Here is a 23,391-nt window from a genome sequence, read left to right as displayed (position 1 = left end):
GGGGTGAGTTTTTATGGGCTGGGTGATTCATACACTAACAAGTGGGAGGATTGTTCCGACTCCTTTGGGGAAGGGGCCGGGATTCCCAGGAACTGGGCCGCCTCTCGCTTTTCTGCATGTCATGGTCAGCCTCGGAACTGTCACAGCGCCTGTGGGGGTGCCGTTTACCATGCTCATGTTTACGATGAGCAGATAGAGGCTCAAGGTCTACCGGAAGTTGAATTTTCCACCATCTTGGGCCTAGTTGGGTTTTAACCATTTTAACAAGTTTTTGTCCCATCTTCAGTTGCTGCGTCTTTCCTTTAATGGCTGTGCCCTGTGGCCTGCCTTCCTTCCTGTCTCAGATACCTACATGGGCCACAGGAGAAAGTAGATGGTCGCTGGAGGGGGCAGTGGGGTAAGAGGATATTCTTTTTGAAAGATGGGAGAAAGCCAGCAAGGTGGCCTGCTGATGGCAGTGGTCCAGGAGAGAGGGGGAAGCCTTGCTGGAGGGAAGTCTTTGAGCAGCCGGTGAGAGGACGGGGTTTGGTGGGCGGTCAGAGGAGCCGGGCTTGGCGGGGGGTTCTCGCAGGACATTCATCAGGACGGGAAGGAGGGCGGGGTCTGAGGGCACCGCCTGGGCCGGGTGGGGATTTGGAGGTTCTCATCCCACCTTTTCTGTTTTTTAGAGGAAGCGGAAGTAAGGGACTGAATGGGCTTGGGGGCGGGACTTAGAAGAGAGGAGAAGGTAGGAGAGTTGATGGGGGCGGGGTGGGGGCGTGAATGAGCTATGACGCAGAGGGACGATGCCCGTTAGAGGACAGGAATCTTCGGTGTATAGTGACCCCAGCGGCAGGGTTGCGCGTCTCCGATGGGGGCGCAGCCGCGCAGACGCAGACGTGCTGCTGATGGACAAAGACGCGGCCCGGGCCACCCGGGACAGGGCCACCGTGAGCCCTGCGGGTTCTCCTCTCCGTGCTGACTTCAGACTGGTCTGTTCCTGACTCTTGACCTCCCTTCCTTCGGAGCATTTCCTTTCAAAAACTTGTCATTGCAAATTCTTTCTCTGCCCCTTTGAGACGTAACTCTTTTTAAACGCCTCCTGCCAGCTTTACAACCCAGAACTGTCTGTCTCCAGGACGTGGGAGCCGTCCCTTTGAAATGTAACTACCAAGGGAGACAGCGTCCCATCTCCCTTCTTCCCGGGAGGGTCAGAGCCTGACTTTGATGGGCTCCAATGAGCAAATACACGTGGCCTCATCACACTGACAGCCATCCCTAATGTCCTCCAGTACTTTTCCAGCAGCTCACTCTGGACCCCTAACACCCCTCCTGATGGTTCTGAATCTTAGTCCTGGCCTCTCTCCGCTGTCATCAGAGCCCTGAACAGAGTCGTCCCTGCCTGGTTGCCTGTGTCCGGTGCAGTCAGTTTGGACATCTCCCCAGGCTTGGGCTTCTGGTGCGCACGCCCAGGGAGGCTAGGAGGCGTGGGCGCTCATCTTCCAGGGCGGCCACCTGCCCTCTGGGAAAAACGTGTCTCACAGGTCCAGGCTTTTGCTTTGGCCTGAGAGCTCCTTACTGCCTTATTGCTTCTTGGATGTTTTTGAGAAGTCTTAAACATCTTTATCCTGTTTAGTTTTAGTTCTTTTCAGTGGAAGGGTTGGCGTGAAAAAACTCAGGAAACAGAATTCAGTTATGACCTTTGTCGCTTTCTCTGCCTGCCCTGCCTTTAGTGCCTCAGACTCAGTGTCCCCAAGATGAGGTGCCCATCTGCCCCCGAAAACCCCAGCCTCTCACAGGCCTGTCTCCACAAAGGCCACTAGGAAGTGCTATGATCCCAGACATTCCACAGCCGGTCAGCCTGGGGTGACCAGTAGCCTTTGCGTGAATGAGCCGATGGTGCCTCTTCTTCGAGTTAAGTGTTTATAAATAGGCATATTATTTCTTAATTATAAATATTGTAACCAGCAAGGGGCTCTGTTTGAATATGACATTTAATTCCATCAGAAAACTGTCAAAACAGACAAATTTAGTTACAAGACATTTTTACTGCCATCTGCCAAAATTGTAGTAAACACACATGTCCAATCTTTGAAATAAAACAACATATAATTTTTTTTTCAAAATAAGAAATGTCTGTGCTGTGAGTATCCCTCCCTTTGATGTGGTGACTTGAACAATGGTACCAGCAGCCCTGAATTCATCTTTTCCCCCCTGTGCTATTTCTGTCTCCTCAATCTATCATAAACCTGTTCCTTTTTACACCGTCCATTTTCGCTGTCACTGTTTTAGTTCCTGTCGTTATTTCAGCCTGGACTACTGCAATTGCTTCTAACTGGTTCTCCAGCCTGAGCCCATTTCCCTCACGAGCCCAAGCTGCTCTCGTCGCCCTGAGCACTTGTGGCATTCGCCACTGTCCCTCTGCCTGAGTGTCCTTCCCAGGGAACTTTCAACAGGCCCTTCAGGACTGTGGGTGGGTCTGAGCTCCCCTGCGGGACCTCTGCCTCCACTGTGCCTGATAATCGTCTCCTCTGTTATGGAACCGGCTGCAGTAAACACTGGGTTTATGGGCTTGTTTATAACTGCTTCCCACTTGGTTGTTTCTCCATTTTGCAGGGTTGACAGGCTTTCTCTTTGCTCACATGGCCCCCTGAACACGTCTCCCTTGCAATGCGTGTATATTTTCCATAACCATAGGTTTAGTCTCTTTTCCTGTCATTTGACTGACCAACTTGGGTCAGAGACGTGTCTGGAGAGTCTTTGAGCCTCTGTGTCTAATGTAGTGCCCGGTAGCTTCCTCTTTGCTCGCGTAACTTGTGCCTTCCCGGCTTATTCGACTTCTAGAAGTCCTGCTCCCTGGGAGTGTCTGGGAGCAGGAGGTGGGGAGGGGTGTCTACCTGCGGAGTCCCCGCCTGGGCACCCCCAACCCAGTGGTTTAGTTGCCCTTGTTATTACCCACAGAGCCACTAGGGGGCAGAGAAGCCCCATCCTTCCCCAGATCAGGGCCCAACCAGTATCAGCCGCCTTCCCCACAGAAATCAATTCTCCAAAAGCTAATGTGCCCAGTAATCATTTTGCAAAATGGTTGACTCAGCGAATAACTGACTTGGTAAATCATGGAGGGGACATCCGAAGCTTGGGTTTTACTCAGAGTGCCCCCCAAGTGTCACATTTCATTTAAGAAGGAGCAAGCTTTTACTGAACTCAGCTGACTGTCTTTTCTGTTTTGGGGAAATGATATCCCACCAGGCCTGTGACTCTGTCCTGAGCTGACCTCCGCTTCTCGGAGTGACGCAGCTGGGATGATTGGCCGAGCTGTAGGCTTCGTCTGATTTAATGAGTTGATTTTATGTGAACTGACCGAGGGCTCAGGTCGGGATTCTTCCTGGACCAGGTCCTCCTTACTAAGAGGGGTAAGTGGGGTGGGGGATGGGAGATGCTTTGTCAGTTTCCCCTCCAAGGTGTAGCCGTGTCACCCCAGCCCTTGGTGGCAGTGCCAGCAGCTTCCGGACAGGCTGAACGTGAAGACCAGCCCAGAGGGGAGGGGGACCCCGAGGGATAGAGCCACCCCTCAAAGCCTGAGTCAGGGTCCCCACTGATCCTCCTTCCTCAAGGTCTCTGGAAGGTTCAGCACCATCTCTGACAGTTCAAAGACCCAGCCTGGTGTGACAGTGGGAGCTCAGGGGCATCGAATCAGGGCCTCTGCATCCTGATTAAATGTCCCCTTACATGGAAGACGTTATGCTAAGCAGAAAAAAGCCAGTCATGAAAGGACGAACACTGTTTGACCCCAGTGGTATGAAGTGTCTAACATGGTCAAAATCACAGAAACAGAAGGCAGAGGTGGTTGCCAGGGGCTGCGGGTGGGGGACTCGGAGCTAATGGGCCACACAGCTTCAGGCTGCCAGATGGAAAAGTTTTGGAACTCTGTGCACAGCAATGTGACGGGACTTGACGCTGTTGAACTGTGCACTTAAAAATGGCTGAGATGGTAAATTCAATGTTATGTGTGTATTTTTAACCACAGCAAAATAAAATAAGGTCTTTCTCAGCAATGGACGTCCTTCTCTCACAGGGAGCTTTTAATGCTTGTGCCTCACAAATAGGGTTTGGTTTTATGAGCTCTTGGAGAGCACAGAGTCCTAGCATCTCAGATGTTTTACTGGCTCCGGGAAAGAGCTCTTCAGCCTGGGAAGCAGCGTTGGTCCAGGGCCCTGAGTTACTCCCACGGGGTTTCAGGAAGGGCACGTGAGGAGTTGTTGCAGGAAACTGTTTAAGGCTGCTTCAGGGCAGATGGAGCTCGGGGAGTTAGTGGGAGAAGGTAGACAATGTCTTCATGTTTTAACCCCAGTCTTGGGAAAGGGTCGGGCTGAGCAGTGGATGCGGAGAGCTGCTGGGAGACGAAACACCTGCTCCAGGCCCTCCCTGCAGAGCCTCGCTCAAAGCCTTGAAAGGTGCCAGATTGTTCTGGGGGCAGGAAGGAATGTGCACGTCCTCCTGTGCCCTTGGCACAGCGATCCTCTGGAGGGATCCTCCTGGAGGTCGGCCTGGGGCCCCTCAGCGGCGCCTCTACCCCCACTTCCCACCAGCCTTGCAAGGCGCCCGGGGGAGGGTGGAGGAGCTGTGGTCCCTCCCGCGTCCACCGGCAGGCTCAGAAGCTCAGCCTCTTCCTTCTCAGAAACCCCGCTTGTCAGGAAGATCCCCACCCTGCGAGGCTGGCCCTGCCCCTGGGTTCCTCTCCCTGGGAGGCTCTTCCACCCTCTGAGGGCTCCCTCAGCTGCTCCCACCCAGCCAGGAATGGAGGAGGGATGGAGGCAGGAGGAATGTGGAGGTTTTGGGACAGTGACAGGCCAGGGGACAGGCCCAAGGTACGTGTGCATGGTTGTGGGTTCTGTGCCTCCATTGGCAGGGGGATGAGGGTGAGAAAGGGGGCCGACCCAGGGTGGGGAGACAGCCACCTGGGAGGCTCGATTTCAGGGGCTCCGACACAGTCCTCCTGATCTAGCACAGGTCCCCCCAGCCTGGGAGGGGGTGCTCCCCGGGAGGGAGCACAGAGGCTCACGCCCCTGGGTGTTGTCCCTACAGGCAGCCTTCCTAGGAAGAGGTGTGTCTAGGAGGAGCTGCCTCCCAGGCCTAGGGCTGTGATGAAGGCCTGGAAGAGAAAGAAGTGCGGGGTGGTCCACTCCTTAGGAATCCCCTGACTTCAGGACTGCCACAGAGCAGCCCCCAGGGACTGCCTGCCTCCTTGAGAAGCAGGCGATGGGGAAGCTAGCAGTCTGGACACCGATCTTTCACAGTCACTTCCCTCATCATTCAACCCTTGCACAGTTAGGATTCCGTTAACTGAGCATTGAAAGTGGGCAGTGTTTGCCCAAATCCCTCTTTCTGATTTTTACCTACATTTAAGCTGCCTGGACTCTCACGCATGAACTCCTTTCCTTCCTCCTGCTGGACTGAGTTGTCTCCAGGCTGGGCTCTGGAAGCTTCTCTGACCCCCTTTTTCTGTGCACATGAACTGCCCCCGATGTGGGACAAACCTCTACCTCACTAGAAGCTTTGCGCGGATGCCTGAAGCCACATCCCCCTTCAGTTACCTCCTGAGACGGAGGCTGCTGCAAGGTTTCAACTGGAGTTTTGGAGAAAGCTTTTTTCTTTCTTTTTCTCTCTATTGCTCTTTGGGGTCTCCAGAGCAGTCTGGGAAACGATGAGGGAAATGTGGGCCATCGAGGTGAGAGGGAGGGAGGGGGTAGTTTTGGTTCCCTTTTGTCCTTAAAAGTATTTTCTGAACCCTTGATAGAAAATGGTACAGGCTGGGCAACTGTGTGCATGTATGGAGAGACAGAGAGAGAGTTATTCCTGGTTCAATATGGCGTCGTTGGCTGGAAGGACTAAGAGACTTACCCACGTCATCATACTCCGATGGGAAACCTTACAAAACAATGTTTACTTGGAAATAAATTCCTTTTTCCTTCGAGCTGCTGGAGGTCTCTGTTTCCTTTAGCTTGTTTACCCACTGGTGTCTTTAAAAAAAAATAATGTATAAAAATAAACCATTTCACTGGCTTGGGAAGCAATGTAAAGTTGCTTCTCTTTTATCATTCAAAATGACATCACTTCAGTCTCCCTCTCCACTTTTAAAAACAATTTTTCTTCCTTTCCTCACATCCACCACTCTTACCACCATTCATTTATTGAGCATATACTATATGCCAGACATAATATTAGGGCTGAGGGACACCAGACAAGATGGGCATGGTCTCTGCTCCTGTGGCCTCGTTGCCCCTTGATATTTGCTGCAACTCCAGCTCTCACATTTAAATTTCATGCAAGAAGAAGAGGGAAGGAGTGAGAACAGGAGCTCTTGACTTGAGTCTGCCTCCACCATCAAGAAATGGATAGCCTTCCCAGGAGGCCCCAGCAAGCATTGCCTCGATTGTCATCAGGGAGAAGTGGGTCACACGGACACTCTTCATTGGAAGGGAAGCTGGGAGAGAGAGTGTATTAGTTTCCTATTGTTGCTGTTATAAATTGCCACAAACTTAGTAGCTAAAAACCCACAGATTTATTCTTCTACAGTGCTGGAGGCCAGAAGTCCTCAAATCAAGGTGTTGGGCAGGGCTGTGATCCCTCTGGGGCTCCATGGAGAATCCACTTCCTTGCCTTTTCCAGCTTCTAGAGACGCCTACTTTCTCCTTGGCTTGTGGCCCTTTCCTCCACCTTCAAGGCCAGCAGTGTAACATCTTCAAGCTTCTCTCAGTCTCTGACCTCTGATTCTGTCCTCACATCTCCTTTTTCTCACTCTGACTTTCTTACCTCCCCCTCATAAGACCCTCTTATAATGTGATTATCTTGGGCTCACCTGAATGATCCAAGATTCTCTATCTTAAGATCCTTAGTTACATTGGCAAAGCCCTTTTACCATGTCAGGTAACGTAGTCACAGATTACGAGGATTGGCACGTGGACATCTTGGGTAGGGGGAGCATTATTCTGTCCATCGCCGAGAGTGTCCAGATTTCCTCCAGCATGTAGAGTGAATGATGTGTATAGAGAAGGGGGAGGTGTTTGTTTAGGTAACAGCATTTGACATTTTACCAACATAGGTTTATTTCAGAGGCAAGAGCCCAGAGAAGAATCTGGGAAACAGAATTCCTTTTTCTAGTCTAGTGTGAGTCTAGGATTTCAGGAGCCCAAATCCCCGGGGAAGAACTTAAGTCAGAAAGAGAAGGTACTTTCTTGCTATTCTTCTATCCATTCTGCTTGTGAGTTGAACATTGACATGTTGCTTTCTGTCCCAGCAGAACCAGCGGAAGCCTGTGTCAGGAGAATGAGGCAGAGCAGGGCTGCTCCAGGTTGGAAATGAGGCTTCTTCTCTTAGGGAAGCATGGCGCAGGCAAAAGTGCCACGGGAAACACTATTCTGGGCAGAGCCGTGTTCATCTCCAAGTTCAGTGAGCAGATGGTGACTCAGAGCTGCCAGAGAGAGCGTGGGGCCGTAAGGGGGTGTGAGGTAGTGGTCATCGACACCCCTGACTTTTTCTCCCCAACAGTTTGTGCCAAAGATAAGGAATACAACATTGAGCACTGCTTGGAGCTCTCCGCTCCCAGCCTCCACGCCCTGCTTCTGGTAATTCCCATCGGCCATTACAAGATTGAGGACGAAGAAACAGCCAGGGGCATCCAGGAGGTGTTCGGAGCTGAAGCCAGCAAGCACAGCATTATCGTCTTCACTCGTGAGGATGACTTAGGGGATGACTTGCTGGAAGATTTCATTGAAAGTGATGAGTGTCTTAGACAGCTGGTTCAAAACTGTGGTGGTGGATACTGCGCTTTCAACAACAAGGCGAGTGAGGACAAACAGGAGGGCCAGGTGGGGAAGCTCCTCTTCATGGTCAAGAGTTTGGTGTCTAAGAACCAAGGACCATACCGGGTGAACTTCAGAAGTGAAGACATTGGATTCCAGGTGAGAATTCTTGTTAAGGTCTCTAAGGATCTCTGTGTTAGAGTGAGTAGAATGAAGGCACAAATAAGTGAAATGTTGCGAAGACTTTGTTTAAAGAGATTTATCCATAAGGTGGAAGGATGAGGCTACTTTGAGTGTTATCCTTTGGATTTTGGCCTTTACTGGCAAATTAATGGATACATTTAAGTCCTTCTTTAAGTTTACTCCTCATCGTGTTGGATACACAAATGACTCTCTTCCCTTGGCTTCAGTAAAACTACCCTCTTCTTGTGGTTTCCTCCTCTCCTGGCTACTCCGATTGCTGATTCCTCCTCTAGTGACCTCTAAACACTGGTATCTTCAGGGCTTGATTCTAGCCCTTGCTCCATTCTCCATACTCTCCTCTACAGTTTTATGGCTTTGAGCTCCATCTATTGCTAACAGTTTCCAAATGAGTAACTCTGGGTCTCTTGTCTGAGCTCTGACTCCTTTATCCATCCAATTGCCCCTTGACATCGTTCTCTTAAAGGATCTCAAAATGAACATGGCCAGACTTTTGATTTACCCTCTTAAATCTGAAAGACTTCCCTTTTCCTCTCAACTCTGCCATGCCTGTCCTGCTCACCATGCTCTTCTAACTGAAGCCCAGAGTCAGCTTTGATACCACTGCCAGCTTGCATCTGATTTCCAGGAAATCATCGTCTTGTGTGATCAAGGCACCTGGAATCCACTTGCTTCTCTCAGTGTCCACCACCACCACTGGGTCCAGGTCAGCCTCTTTTCTTGCCTGCACTCTTTTACAAATAATCTGCTAACAACTTTCCCCTCACTCATTCTTATGCCTTCCCCCACCCCCAACCATCCATTTCACACACGTAGCCCAAGCGACAATTTAGTTAATTTAAAAACATGAATGGAAAATATATTTGTAACTAAGGAAGATACAAAAATGCAAGCTTTGCTTCCGAGGAGCTGACACTTCAATTGGAGTCACTTGTGCACGAGTTACAGCGCTTACTGATTCAGTGTAGGTAAGCGAATGCTGGTATAGAGAATTCTGTAAAGGTAAGCGGCGGAGAATGTAAAGCAAGGAAAAAGCCAGCGTGGGGGCAGTTTTGGTCAGAGTGATCCTTCTTGGAGCTGATGAATATTAAGCCCAAACAGGATGGAAGTAAGAGGTAAATCAGTATTTATTGATTCCAGATGTGTATGTGATCTGATTGACTTCACAGCACTCTCCAGACAGATGTTCTGCAAGATGAGGACACTGATGTTCAGGAGAACCTGAGTCACTTGCTCTGTTATCTTCTGGCCTGAACTCTCTATCTCCTCTATGACCATCTCCCCCTCCCTTGGAGGCTGCTGCATGGAACAAAGATATCAGCAGAGAGAAGGGGACAGGATGAGTTTTCTACAGTGTAACCTGAACACCACACCCTTTCACTGAAAATGCTTCCGTGATTTCCCACTGATCTAAAAGTCAGGTTCACACTCCTTGACCTGACCTGGTCCCTCACCCTCTGCCTGACTCTCTAGGTGCTGGTCTCACCAGCTTTCCCTTTGGCTCATGTCCACACTAGAGCTTCAAACCAGCGACTTTCTCTGCCTTGACACTTCCCCTCTTCCGACCCACCTCACACCAGGTCTGCTTTAGTTGTCCATCTGCCTCAGCTTAAGTGCACATCCTTAGAGAGTCCTCCTGATCGTCCCCTGGAATGAGACGTCCCCCTTTCTCATGGTGCTCCTCACATGGTCATCATTCTAGCAAGGGATTCTTGTGCATATATTTGCAGTGCTCTCCTTCCCAAAATGCCCCAGGGACAGAACTCATATCTGTTTGGTTGACCACTGTATCTTAGTTACCTCTTCTGTAAAACAGAGATAATAACACGTATTTCAGCGATTGTTGTGACAATTAATGAAATGCTTACAAAGTTGTTTGCAAATCCTTGAAACTTGGTAAATGTTTAATAATTATTAGCTATTGTTATCATGATTATTGAAGTGTCTGAGGTTCAAATAAATTGTAGGGACATTAAGGACTTTAACAATCCAGGGACTGAGCAAGATTCCCACTTTTGGGGATTCTATCACTAAGAAATAAAAGTATTTATATATATAAAGATATATGGATGAGAACCTTTATCTCTGCATATTTTGAAATAGTAAAACCAGAAATAATCTAAAGGTCTATCAATACAGGAGTGGTTGCATTAGTTGTTTATGTCCATACCGTGGAACTAACTATTTACTAAAACAAAGAAAGTAGATCTATGTGTATTCACATGCACAGATGTACAGGACATATTATTAAGCAGATTGCAGAACAAAAAACTTAGTAAATCTCTCTATATGTTCATATACACTTGTATGTATTTGTATAAACATAGAAAAACACAGAAGGATGTGTATCAGTTGACAACCGTTACTTCTCTGGTGGATTGGAGAGATGGCAAAATGACTAATTTTTAGTTCATATAGATTTGCAATGCAACAATTTTGCGTTTTAAAAACACAAAAGAATTTGATCTGGGCTATATAAGGTGAAAGAAGTCTAATAATTAAACCTGAATGGAGAGGAGCCAGGGAGAGAGATGACCGAAGATATCAGGTGTTTTGGGTAAGGCCAGGTAAGAAGAAGCTCCTTGGCTAGATGCAGATGTAACAAAGATAAAGTTAAAGTGTAGGAAGCTTCGAAGAAAAGCAGGTTCTTTAAGATTGCATATTACTGCTTTCACCTTCTCTATGGATTTCATGCCAGTTGTGGGAGTGAGTGCAAGGCTTCGCTACGTGGGTGAAAAGGACGTTAATTATGTGCTTGACTCTCCATCCTTCATTGTTTTCATTTGCCCACCTGCCTGGGGAAGGTTCCAGATTTTACTGGATCTCACATGAGAAGAAGCTTCATTTCTATACAGGGGATGTAATTAGGGAAGAAGACATTGGAGATGCATGGGGAACTTGATTTCCAATCTTCTCCCTTCCCCTGTCCCTGAAATGCACAGCACAGTCATCACTTGACCAGTTTCTTCTTCCAGGGAGTCCAGAAACTCTTCTTAAGCATCTAGATTTTTCTCCAGGAATAGCAGAAACTCTGGGAGACTTTGGAAAGAATTACTATGATTATATATATGAGCAAGTAAAGTTAGAAAGAGCTTCAGGAATGATGCCTTGGTTAGACAGCATTTGTGGGGCTCCTCTGAGAGAACAAAACCCATCTTCTCACTTCTGTTGTAGCAGCAGTGGGGTCTCAAGATCAGCTTCATGATGGACAGGCCTGCACAGGACAGCAGGGACCATGACCCTGACCCTGATCTGACCACATCCTAATCATCAAATTACTCTGAATCATATACTCGTGTCTCCTTTACTTTGTGAAAAGATGAGATTTGAGATCTTTGTGCATCACTTTCCCCCTTTATTTTTTAGGATTGTGTGAATGAAGCCTCATCTCAGAGGGAGGGCAGTCCACACGGTAGGATGATCCTTAAAAATGTTACACTCGTATCTGTATAATTTTTTAATGCATTGTGCATCAAAATGAAGTGGAAAAGTGATCTAGATAATGCATCCTGGAGTCAGGTTGGTACCCACAGTCTGTCCCCTGGGGAACTCCTAACACTTGTGAGTAGGTGCAGCACCAGCAGTGATTCTGGACATGATGCGGGTGTCTCTGGTCTTCTTTGAAATGTTACGGATCTGGGCTTGCCTCTCAGGGCTTCCTTCCTTCTTCCTTCTTTCCTTCCTTCCTTCCTTCCTTCCTTCCTTCCTTCCTTCCTTCCTTCCTTCCTCTCTTCCTCTTTCTCTCTTTCTCTCTTTCTCTCTTTCTCTCTTTCTCTCTTTCTTTCTTTCTTTCTTTCTTTCTTTCTTTCTTTCTTTCTTTCTTTCTTTCTTTCTTTCTTTCTTTCTTTCTTTCTTTCTTTCTTTCTTTCCTATTAAGGTATAGTCAATTTACAATGTTGTGTCAATTTCTCTTGGCTTCTTTCTTGATTCAGCCTCTTCTTCCCAGCCTTGGATCCAGCACTACCCAATTTTGGACTCCTACTGGGAAAGCAGAAATCATCCCCTTCATGGATAAGACTAAACAGAATAACACTTGCAGAGTTCAGTGCTGGAGCTCAGTATCCACATGCTGATTGCCATTAGTGATGCATCCTGCACAACTCAATATGAACAGATCTACCGCATTCTGCTCAGTAGGCATAATTTGGTCCCAGGTTTGGACATACATGACTAAGTCAACCATCACTTTGTTGATGGACTTTCAGGTGATTTCTGGACCAGTTCTGTGCAAGAACTGAATTTTAGCAGTGAATAAGATAGATGAGATCTCTGTCCTTGTGGAACTTCCCAAAATAATAACTAAATTTATAATTATAATTTAAATAATGAGAATAACTTCACCTGACATTATATGCTATAAAATGTATATTGTATATAATATAATATAAAGTATTCAATCCTCATAGGATATAATACGTAATCAAAACAACCCCACAATATATTCCTTGTAACAACCTTGTAAAGGAGGTGTTATTTTCATTATTCTCATTTTGCAGATGAGTAAACTTAACCAGAAATAGGTGAATTCAGACAGCAGCAGGGAGTTAAAATTCTGTCCATGCCCTTCAGCCAAGACCCCAAGGAACATGCCTGTTACTGAGCAAAATTGGGTTCACTGACTGGTGGCAGTGAGGGAATATAGTGCATCGTGGGGGCCAGGGAGTGCCTCAGAATGAGGGTGTTGGAAAGGACTTTTGTAGGATGTGGGTCTGTGTGGGGTGATTTGGGGGAAAGTAGTAATTTTGCAATGGCAGTATAACAAGGCCGCTGCGCCACTAGCATTTCAGCTGCTTTCTTTAAATGCTGTGTTGGTTCCTCCTCCCAGACTTGCAGCTTGGACACTAAATGTCACCCACCCCGGGAGCACCCTGGATGAATCAGGCTCAGTGGCTATCCCTGTAGTCGCTGACTCTGTCATTTGCTCAGCATGTGGGTCTGGTATTGACCTGGGATCATGGGAGAAGTGGTGGGGACAGGGTATATGTGGAGAGACAGTTTTGTGGTGCAGGTTTTTACAGTAATTTACTGCGGTATAATTTACATGGAGTGAAATGCACATATCTGAAGTATGCAGCTCGGTGGCTTTTCACATAACTACACATATGTGACCATCATCTGATAGAGATGTGAAACATTTCCATCACCTTAGATGTTTACTGTCCCTCCCCAAAGGGAACCACTCTCCAGACTTCTATCAACATGGATTAATTCTGCATGTTCTTGAACTTTAGATGATGACATTATGCAGCATGTGGTTTTGTGTCTGGCTTCTTTCACTTTGCAGGTTTTGGAGAACCATCCAGGCTACACATCAGCACTTCACTTTTTCTTAATTTGCTGAGTTGTATTCTACTTTATGAATATACCACTAAGATGCATCTTAAACTCATTCTCCCCAGTTGTGCCTTAGCCCATAGACTTCATGCCCCAGTAGTTACCTTTGGGAGAAAATGAGAGGAATCCTGAGGCTTAAGCCCAGTGAAGGCTCAGTTTAACATTTTCATGTTCCTGGAAAATCTCAAGCCCTTTACATATCTCTTAGGTTGTTCATGGCACTTTTCATGGCTTTCACTTTGATGGGTAACTTCTGAATAGGATTAGAGTTCTGCTGCCCATCTCTGTAAAAACTGACAAGAGATTTTTTAAATCTCAAAAGAGATTATGAGAGATCATAACACCTGTCTGCTTTAAACATGTCCCCATCTCTGTATGGAACTACAAGAAGAAACTGAATCTATCCTTTTGTTCCAGGGTCAAAGGGAGAGCAGCAGGGGACCACAGGATGTGATCCAAACCCTGAGCCTTCAGCCCTGAAGGTCCTGCTGGTGGGGAAGCACGGTGTGGGAAAAAGTACAGCCGGAAACAGCCTTCTCGGGGAGCAGGTCTTTAAGACCAAATACAGTGAACAGCCAGTAACCCAGACATTTGAGACTAAGAACAGAGACTGGAGAGGGAGGAAAGTTTTGATCATTGATACTCCAGACTTCTCATCTACAAAGAATGTTGACTTAGTGCTTTTGAGAAACATCTTTCCAGGTCCCCATGCCTTCCTCCTGGTGACCCCACTGGGCTCTTTCACTGAGAAAGATCACGAGGTGCTGAACACCATCGAAAGAGTTTTTGGAGAAAAATTCCCTGCATACATGACCATTCTCCTCACCAGGAAAGAAGATCTAGATAGTCAGGATGTAGAAACATTCTTAAAAACCCAAAGTAAAACCCTCTGGGATCTCATCCAGAAATGTGAAAACCGATACCACATCTTCAGCTACAGAGCAACCGGAGAAGAGGTGGATGAGCTCCTGCAAGGAATTGTGAACATGGTGCAGCAGAACAGAGGCATGTTTTGCACCTTCAGAGGGAGAGGTAAACAATGTAGAGAAAACCTTTTATGCATACTTAAAATAAATATAAGTATACAAGAACTTTATTTTCTGAAGGGCACCAAGATCAAAATGATGGGTCCCTTCTATTGACCAACTCTTTTCTCTTTCTCCCTTCTTTCTCAAATTTTACTAAATTTATATGCCTTTTCATGCACTGTCATTAATTATCTCATGACTCTTCTCCCATCTCTTCAACTGAATGCTGAGCATCTTGAGGGAAGGAATTGGCCTTTTCCAGCCTCTTGTCTTCCCTGCAGTGTATCCGTTGCCCAGGGCTCAGCACTCAGTGTTGTTGATGAGATAGTCCTGGATCATTGGTTTTCTCTTCTCTCCCTCCTTCCCTCTCCTCTCCTTCCACTCCCTGTGCTTCTTCCTTCCCCTCTCGCCCTTTCTTGACCTCTTTGTTCACTCTCTTGGTTCTTCACTCTTGTCTCTGTTGGAGAGCGGGGCACCATTTTGACTGGACAAGGACAGGGAGCCTGAATGCTCATGATGGTCATGCCTCGCGTGGCAGTTATTAGATCAGCCACATTACCCTGTCTACTGCATAAGCCTGAGTCCCTATCCACTCAGTGCTACATGTTCTATTGACCTGAGCTGAAATTGTTCCAGCCCAGCACTAACCCAGTTCTCTTCTCCTTCAAACACCTTCACCCGGAAATAACATCAGACCAAAAGTAGCATATCTGCTTGTTGCACCCTTTCACATTCTTAAGAGGGGTGCCAGGTGCTGGGGAGCCTCTTAAAGAAGCATGGACATGTGGAGATGTCAGGAGGGGCTGTGTGGAGGAAGCCCAAATTGAAATAGGCTTTGGAGAATGGGTGGAGTTTGGGTGACTGAGCAGAAATCTCCAGGGGGTACACTAGCAACTGGAAGCAAGGAGGCAGAACGGAGGATGCCACTTGTTAAGGGACAGAGGTGCATGGTCTTGATGGAGGTGAAGGGTTCACACCCTGAGATGTGGGATAGGGAGGTTAGACCAGATTATAGAGGTACCTGAGAACCACACCCTCTGAGGGCATGGAAGCAGGGACTGAAGTACATGACAAAGATGAAGGTGTCATAAGATTAATCTATTTTTTATCCTATACGTATAACTATGAAATTGTGGGTTCAGGATAAGCAATTCAACAATTTCTCCTGGAAGGAAGAGCATGGGGTGGGATGGGCTTGCCTCTCTTTTTGAGGTGGGTATTGTAACTTGGTAAAGAATTCACAATCGAGAACTCTGAGACCTGAATGGAAGAGTGAGCTCACAGCACAAGTGCAAAGTCAGAAGAAAACCCCCAGTAATACAGATTGTAAGAGCCTGGGCATCTGTCATTTCATTTAAAGGGACTTTTATTATCCATTATTGACCCCACACAGCACAGTGTTAGTGGATGTTCATTATTATAACCAAGGAGTGCCTTTTGACTCATTGATGAAAAAAACAATTAAGATTAATGTGGCATGTCTGTCTATATCTGAATCACTTTGCTCTACACCCGAAACACTGTAAATCAACCATACTTCAATAAAAAAGATTAAAGTGGTTTTAATGAGAAGTGAATTTTAGCATGGTCCAATCGAAGGCACTGGTAACCCGTTAATGATATATGTAGTTGCTTTTTCATGAAAAGTCCATTCTATGGAATAATTTTTCAAATACATCAAGGAGATTTTGCTACAGTGAGCATTAGGTGGCAACAGGAAAATACAGCAGGAACAGAAGACAGAGATGAGGTGTGTGGACTGAGCAGGTGAAGAGTAACAAAGCCCCCGGCACTCTTGGGGTGTCAGGGATCCAGAGAAGGTACCAGGAAAAGAGAGCAGAGCAAACTCAGAGAGAGGAGCAGTGCTGTGTTGGTGGGTGAGCGCTGAGCAGAGACTGTGGTCTGCACCATGCTTCTGAGTTCACAGACTGTGTGGTTTCGACAAACTGTTCAAGTGCTTGGGGATGGAGCTGCCAGGTGAGGGGGGCGGTGCGGAGAGGGGGCCACTGGGGACTTGATGCTCTCTGAGTGTCCTCTGTGTAATAAATGGCAGTAGTCTTGAGATGAAAGTTGTACCCAGATCAGCCCATGGTCATGAATCTTTCCTGCTTTCCTTTCAACAGAGCAACTGAAGATTATCCTCGTGGGGAAGAGCGGGACTGGGAAGAGTGCGAGTGGAAATACCATCCTCGGGAGGCCTGTGTTCCTCTCTCAGCTGAAAGCACAGCCAGTCACCAGGAAGTGCCAGGGTGTCAGTATGACATGGGACGGGCAGGATGTTGTGGTTGTGGACACTCCCTCACTCTGCCTGATGTCTGGAGCTGAAGGGGATCCACCCGAGCTAGAGGAGGAGACCAAACACTGTTTGTCCTACTATGAAGAAGGCAGTACGGTCCTGGTCCTGGTAGTACAGCTGGGACGCATCACTCAAGAGGACAAAAAGGCATTGGTGGATCTGCAGGCCATCTTTGGAGCAGAAGTTATGAAATACACAATTGTGCTGTTCACACGGAAGGAAGACCTAGGAGCTGAGAAGCTTGAAGATTATGTCAATAACACAGATAACAAATATCTTAGGAGCTTAATTAAAAAATGTAACAAGGTATATTGTGCTTTTAATAATAAAGAAACTGGCCAAGCCAGGGAAGACCAGGCAAGACATCTTTTGTTAAAGGCCAGGGACCTGATAAGGTGCTGTGGAGAAGATGTGGACACCTATGCCTCGTGGAGTACACAAAAAATAATGAAAACATTCAGGAATACCCCACTCCCCAAGTTACTAAATAGTTTAAAAGATAAGTTTCAGTAGGAAGCTGAAATGCCTGGGGTCTCTTTAAGTTAGCGATACCCTCAGGCGGCAGCATGGGGGCATGGAAGGACTGGCGGGATGGGAGGGTGGCTCATGACTCTGAAGGCTTGGGAGGTAAATGCATCTCATCTTGTGATGCTTCAGCTCTTTGTGGGTAAATAAATTTTCAGGCTAGGGCAAGTAGCAGGGGATAATTAATAAAGGAGAAAGAAGAAATAGGGTGGAGAAATCTGGAAAAATGCTTTCAGAGCTGAGGCTGATATTAAGGGTCAGAATCAAGTCACGAGGATCACTGCACCTGTGTAGGTAGATTGGCATCAGGACAGACACTGGGACTAAGGCCAGGACCAGCCTGGGGTTAGAACACAGATAGTCATCTAAGAACCACAGGGTCCAGATACGAGTGGAAGACCATGTCCAGCCAACTCCTGGGCATGGCAGGACAGAGAAGCGGGACTCCTGTGGGGCTCTGTTGCCCAGCACTGCTTTACAGACGTCCTGAGCTCCCTGTATTCCCTGCAGCAGCACTCAGGGCCTTCCTTTCCTCATATGGTGGCTAATCCTTACTTCTTTCCTTGTTCTAAGGTTGAATGGAAAGTGAACCCAGTCTACCCTCCTTTGCTGTCCCTGAGGAAATGAACATGAATCTGTGAGGTTTCAAAAGATTTTATTGCTAATCATCACAGTGAAATAGACTAAAACAAAAATTAGAAGCATGGTAAAATTGCCAAGATTAGAGAATCTTGCAAAGTTTAAAATTCTAGATTTCCTCTAGGAAAGGTTATTTAAAACCCCTTTACATTTCTCTCTCCCTCTCTTTCTCTCTCTCATCCCTGAGGCTTAGGAATTATGTTAAAGCTCAAAGAACTCAAATAATAATGGCTTAAACACATTAAGGGTTTATTGTGTCTCATGTCAAAAAGTCCAGGAGTAGGCAGTCTGGACCAGTGTCACATCAATGGTCCAGCTTCTTTCTTCCCCTGCTCATCTGATGCAGCCTCCATCCATACTTAAGGGTGCCTCTTGGTTCCAAGATGGTGGTGTCCTACTCAAGGCTGAGCTGGTTATATTGAGAGCTGCATGATGAAGGTGATACCTGAGATGAGAACCGTGGAATCTTCTCCCACGTAGGGTCAGATGTGTTCAATATTAACTGCTTTTAGGACAGGATCTATGTTATCTGCTTTTTTAAAATTTCAAAGTATCTGGTTACTGCAAGATTAATCATTTGTAAGAGCATGGACTGTCACTGCTATTACTTTTGTACTCCACATAACCCTTAATATGATAAATTCTGGAAAGTGTGTGTAAATATTTTCAGTGCAGTGAAATAATAAAGATGAATTATTTTATGAATTCATGTCCTCCTTCAGATTCCTATTTTGCTGACTTGGGGAAAGAGCATGGAGAGGCAATGAAGATGTTTAGATACTTTGACTCTGGCGAAGTTTTTGCATCTTTGGTGCCTGAAGACCTTTAAAATGGGTGACAGTCACTTCACTAGGCTGCTGAGGAATCTTCCACTGTGGGAATTTCACTACAGCAAGTTACAAATAAATGTAACCAGCATTAGAGCCAGGTACATGGAAGGAATAAGAACTGTGCCTCTGTAACCAAGCAGGACCCTATTGTCATCGTTGGTGACCATCTGATATCTGTAATGGTGTTTGCAACTGCTTAACTGTATAATGGTTTAAAGGGTTTTTCTCATGCTCTTGCTGACCAGATTTGGGCTGGAAAGAAGGGAGGCTTGGGTGATCCACCCAACTCCCTTGTGGTGCTGGTGCTGTGTGCAGGGATCATGCTCAGTGCAGGTAGATTAGCTTTTGCCCCCAGCACCCTCCTCTTGACCCCTCGTAGTTTCCTTGTTTCCTGTTGTTCGAGCTGTGGGCCTCAGCCCACAGCAGGAGGTCTCAGGCCCCAGCCTGCTTGAAAGGCTAAAAGCATTTATCAGCCTGAATTTAGGCTGCACAAGTTTCTACAGCTCTTTTCCGTGGAGCCCCTTCCTATGCCTCCTTTGTTCTAGGTATAAGAGTACTGAGAGATTCCCAAAGCCAGAGGTGAACTTCGTACCACAGCAGAGGGAAGGAGACCACTGCATCTGCAAAAATGAAAAACTTTGTAACAACTTGTTACCCTGTATCCAATCTCTATGGAAACTAGCTCTGCCCCTTGAACTCTTGAATTTTACTATAAAACCCCTTGCTTTCTCTCCCCAGCAGGCTCACAGTCTTAGAGATATTTGCCCACTGCGACCACCTTTGCCTGGCAAAGAAATAAAGCTGCCTTTCCTGCTTTATCCAACACTCTGTCCTTGAATCTCAATTCAGTAAGTGGGATATAGAGGCCGTGTTTCAGCAACAGCTCTTTCCAGAGCTTTCCTTCAGCTTGAAGGCAGGAACAAATCCCAGAGTGCTACCCATGACTGAGCAGGTGACACTGGAACTGCATGGGGTGGGGAATGTGTGGACTAAGCAATGTGACATACTTGCCAGAGGAGAGAAGAGAGAGAGAAGGCAGGAAGAACACTGGGAGAAATAATGGCTACAGATTTCCAATATAGATGGAATTAAGTGTGGGCAAAAGAATGCTCAGGGTACTCCATCAGGTTTCACAAGAAGATATGTTTGTGCTTAGTTCTGGTATCCACCTTGTTTTATATGAATATTTGAAAGACTCAAGTCTAAATCTTCTAGCTCCAGGAGAAGGTCTGTCTCTTTTTGAATTTTCTCCAACAGTTTTTTGCTACCTGTTATTTCAAGTTGTTTGATTGCTTTCAGTTTCTTCTCTAGGTTCTTGATTTTTTCCCCCTCTATTTCAGGGTCTCATGATGTTGAGTGAGAGAAGGTATTTCCTGACGTTCTTCCTGTTTTGCAGCTTTTGGCCTCATTCTCCCTTTATTTTTTAGGGGCTGTTTATGATAATGGCTTGCTATTTTGCCCTTGTGGTTTCATGTTCTGGGGTGGTTTCTCATGCAGCTTGAGAACAGTGACTTGTTTGTTTCTTATGGCTGGATTTCTAAAAGTCATTCCAATACTGGCTCCTCACTGCGTTCTTCATTTAAAACTCCTTTGTAAGTTACTGATTTCACTGGAAATACTACATCCAAAAATTTCTGCTAAGAAAATAGTCATATTTCTGCATTTGATGGCAGGTTATACTTGTACAGAAAAAAGCTAGTATAATGCAATTGTGTATACATTAACACCCAACCTGGCAGCAGTTACCCATGTAGCAGTTACATTGTGTTTCTCCTCACCTGGGCACCCAACAAAGTATGAAAGTAGAGGCCACTGGTTTGGAATTAACTCTGTTTTTAACATCCTACCCTGCCCTTTGTCTCCTTGATTTCCAAACCCATACAGTACTAATATGGCTGTATGAAAGCTTCAACAGACTGCATTACAAGAACCAGTTTCAAAGTAAAATTTACAATCACAGAGCAAGTAGCAATAAGCAAATTGTTGCTTTGACAAGAGTTTGGCTAGAAGCCCAAACATCGTAAGTGGGGGCATTTTTTGGTAGTTACTCTATAGCACTTTCTTCGCTTGTTGCAACGTAGAAGAATGTTTGTTAGCCACAGCTGGAAACTTCTGTTTGGCCAACATCCTCCTAGCTGTTATCAGCACAGCGCTGTCTTTTAGATTTTATAGCTCTGAATTTTTATTGGCCTTAGACACTTTTGTTGCTGAAGTTTCATGATGTCCATCAAAGCAAGGTACAGATTTACTCTAATAAAATAAGGTGCACCCTTGTTTTCAGGAATGCACACGTGTATGGTTGAGGTCCTGAGGATAATACAAAGCATTGATCTTTTTTTTTTTTTTGCCAATTAAATTTCTATGTAATATATAACCAAATAGTCATAATTTATAACATTTCTGACATTTTATTATCTCTCAAGAATCTGTTGGTTGACTGGGCTTGCTTGATGGTTCTGTTCCATCGATGCTACCTGGAATTGCAGCTGTCTGGGATCTTAATGGAGCTGCAGTGTATGAGATGCATCACTCACGTGGCTGGTAATGGTGCTGGCTGTGAGCTGAGAGCTCAGCTGGGACTGTCACTCCAGTGCCCACATGTGTGTGGTCTTCTCACACAGTTTGAGCTGCTAGCATGGTGGCTGGGTTCTGAGAGGACTGTTCAAAGAACAGCTTTCCAAGAACCCCCTCATTTTTTCAGGGAGAATCTCTTGCTCCTCAATTTCCAAAGGAGAGAATACATACTTAAATTCTACTCACTGGGAAGAGACTAGTATTCAGTCCTTCCTATAGAAGGAGGAATAATTCGGGAGAAAAAAACTGGGGAAAGCCTGATATCCACTGTTTCCAGACATTGTGTTACTGAATCCAAACTCATTCTGCTCACTGCATGACAGGTGAGCAATAAATTGGGAGATAAGGTGTTGGGGCAAAGAATAACGTCTTTATTTGGAAAGCCATCAGCTTGAGAAGATGGGAAAATGAAGTCCTTGAGAACCATCTTACCCACCTCATAATTCAGGCTCCTTTTATACTAAAATGGGGAGAGGGTGTGGTTGGTTGTTGCAAAGTTCTTGGTGTTGGAATCCTTTGTTCTTGAAGCTGTCCACATAGATCAAGTTATGATGTTCCTGTAAACCTCCAACAAGACAAATGCTACTCTCTGTTCTGCGACTTTTTTATCTCTATATGAATAGAAAAGTGTTATACACTAGAGTCAGAGTCTTGAGAATGAGCTATTGTGTATATTTCAGGCTATAGGCAATGTTCTTTTACAAAAATTTCAGAACAAGCATGACTCGGCACAGGAAACAGAGCACAGAGTTAGAGCTAAAGGAACAGATCTAATATGGAGTCAGTTTTGTTCTTCTCTATTACAGTTAGACTAGAGTTTCTTTGCCCCAAACCAGGAAACAGGTTCCATGTACCCTCTCTTGAGTCCCTGATCTCCCTGTGCCCATGTGTAACCTGCCTGGGGCTCCCTGTTTCCATGCTCTAAGTTGACCAGAGAAGATCTGTTTCTGGCAGACTCAGGCAAGTCTTTCCTCTTCAGGCTTACTTTTCTTGGTCTCACGTGGTATGGGTTTTAGCTGGGTACCACTCTGGGCCCAGCCATCTTCTGTTCAGGGAGAAGATTTGGGAAGCACCATTTTGACCTTTGATTCCTGCTGCATTTCTTCACCCCATCTGACTAGGGGGCTGTGCACCTTGGATGAAAATGTGATCGTTTGCCTAATTGACCACTTTTTAAAACACAAAATTTATTTATTTAATATATTCATCACAAGGGTTCAACCAGAGACTTAAATTAAAAAACGGAAACAAAAACAAAAATGACACTGTTACTGACCCGGGTCCTTGGACACTTTAATCAATAGAAATTGATAAGAGACCAGATGAGACATTCAAGCAAGGCTTTATTGGGACTCTTGCTGCAGCGTGGGGGAGGGAAAACAAGAAACAGGTGCCCCTTGCTCGCTCTCTGAGGAGGGAGGGCTGTTTCCTTAAATGGGGTGGGTCAGGCTGGAGGGGTGGCTTACTGCCCACCCACTTGGTGCTGTGTGCAGGGATCATGCATGGTACCCTGCTCTTCCTCCCTCCTAGCACCTCAGGAGTGGCAGCTGGTTTGTGAACTTTTAGTATCTTACTGTTCATAATTTTCTTGGCTGCACTTGCATGCAGTTATCTTTTAGCCCCTTATAGTTTCTTTGTATTCTGTTGCTCAAGGAGATGTTTGTTTAATTGTAAATGCAAGCACTCTGGTAAAGAGTCCCAGGTCCTTGCTTATCTCAAAAGCACAGTTTAAGATACAGTCCTATACAGAAATCAAGGAAAGGACAGACCATCTAAGGAAAAAATAAAAAGACAGCTGGGTCAAGGATCTTAACTGGAGACCTACTTTGAGTTGGTTTCTTGTGGGTACTTCTTAAAGGCTGTGATGTTGAGCACCTTTTCAGGTACCTGTTTGCCATTTGTATCTCTTTTTTAGAAAAATATCTATTCTAGCCTACTGATCATTTTTTAAAAACATTTTTTATTGATTTATAATCATTTTACAATGTTGTGTCAAATTCCAGTGTAGAGCACAATTTTTCAGTTCTACATGAACATATATATATTCATTGTCACATTTTTTTCTCTGTGAGCTACCATAAGATCTTGTATATATTTCCCTGTGTTATACAGTATAATCTTGTTTATCTATTCCACAATTTTGAAATCCCGCCTATCCCTTCCCACCCTCCACCACCTTGGCA

At 45.9% G+C, this 23,391-nt stretch overlaps 1 protein-coding gene and 1 pseudogene across 4 annotated transcripts; one reads left to right on the top strand and one right to left on the bottom strand.

Moving 5' to 3' along the window:
• Positions 1-4,653: 4,653 nt before the first annotated feature.
• On the top strand, positions 4,654-18,509 carry GIMAP8 (GTPase, IMAP family member 8). 4 transcript variants are annotated; one of them, XM_031455588.2, is made up of 6 exons: positions 4,688-4,847; positions 7,280-7,330; positions 7,528-7,940; positions 11,349-11,394; positions 13,734-14,348; positions 16,468-18,509. In XM_031455588.2, exons 2-6 carry the CDS (start codon positions 7,306-7,308, stop codon positions 17,151-17,153), a joined length of 1,785 nt encoding a protein of 594 aa, XP_031311448.1. In that variant the 5' UTR covers positions 4,688-4,847; positions 7,280-7,305; the 3' UTR covers positions 17,154-18,509. The 4 variants fall into 4 exon arrangements, with proteins under 4 accessions (XP_031311445.1, XP_031311447.1, XP_031311448.1 ...); XM_031455589.2 differs by having other exon boundaries at positions 4,695-4,847; positions 7,277-7,330; XM_031455585.2 differs by having other exon boundaries at positions 4,654-4,847; positions 7,277-7,940.
• A 1,277-nt stretch (positions 18,510-19,786) lies between these two features.
• LOC116153904 (eukaryotic translation initiation factor 2A-like) lies at positions 19,787-20,355 on the bottom strand (annotated as a pseudogene).
• Positions 20,356-23,391: the final 3,036 nt, after the last annotated feature.

This window comes from Camelus dromedarius, chromosome 7 (genome assembly GCF_036321535.1).
Source record: "Camelus dromedarius isolate mCamDro1 chromosome 7, mCamDro1.pat, whole genome shotgun sequence".
In the NCBI taxonomy this organism is placed as follows: Eukaryota; Metazoa; Chordata; class Mammalia; order Artiodactyla; family Camelidae; genus Camelus; species Camelus dromedarius.
This window is presented reverse-complemented; position numbering and strand designations above follow the sequence as displayed.

Bases quoted from the DNA above. Each gene is read 5' to 3' on its own strand.
- GIMAP8 (XM_031455585.2), top strand. From the start codon at position 4,777: ATGGAGGAGGGATGGAGGCAGGAGGAATGTGGAGGTTTTGGGACAGTG. The intron at 4,848-7,276 runs GTACGTGTGCAT...TTTCTGTCCCAG, and splicing joins GGCCAGGGGACAGGCCCAAG to CAGAACCAGCGGAAGCCTGT. The intron at 11,395-13,733 runs GTAGGATGATCC...CTTTTGTTCCAG, and splicing joins GAGGGAGGGCAGTCCACACG to GGTCAAAGGGAGAGCAGCAG.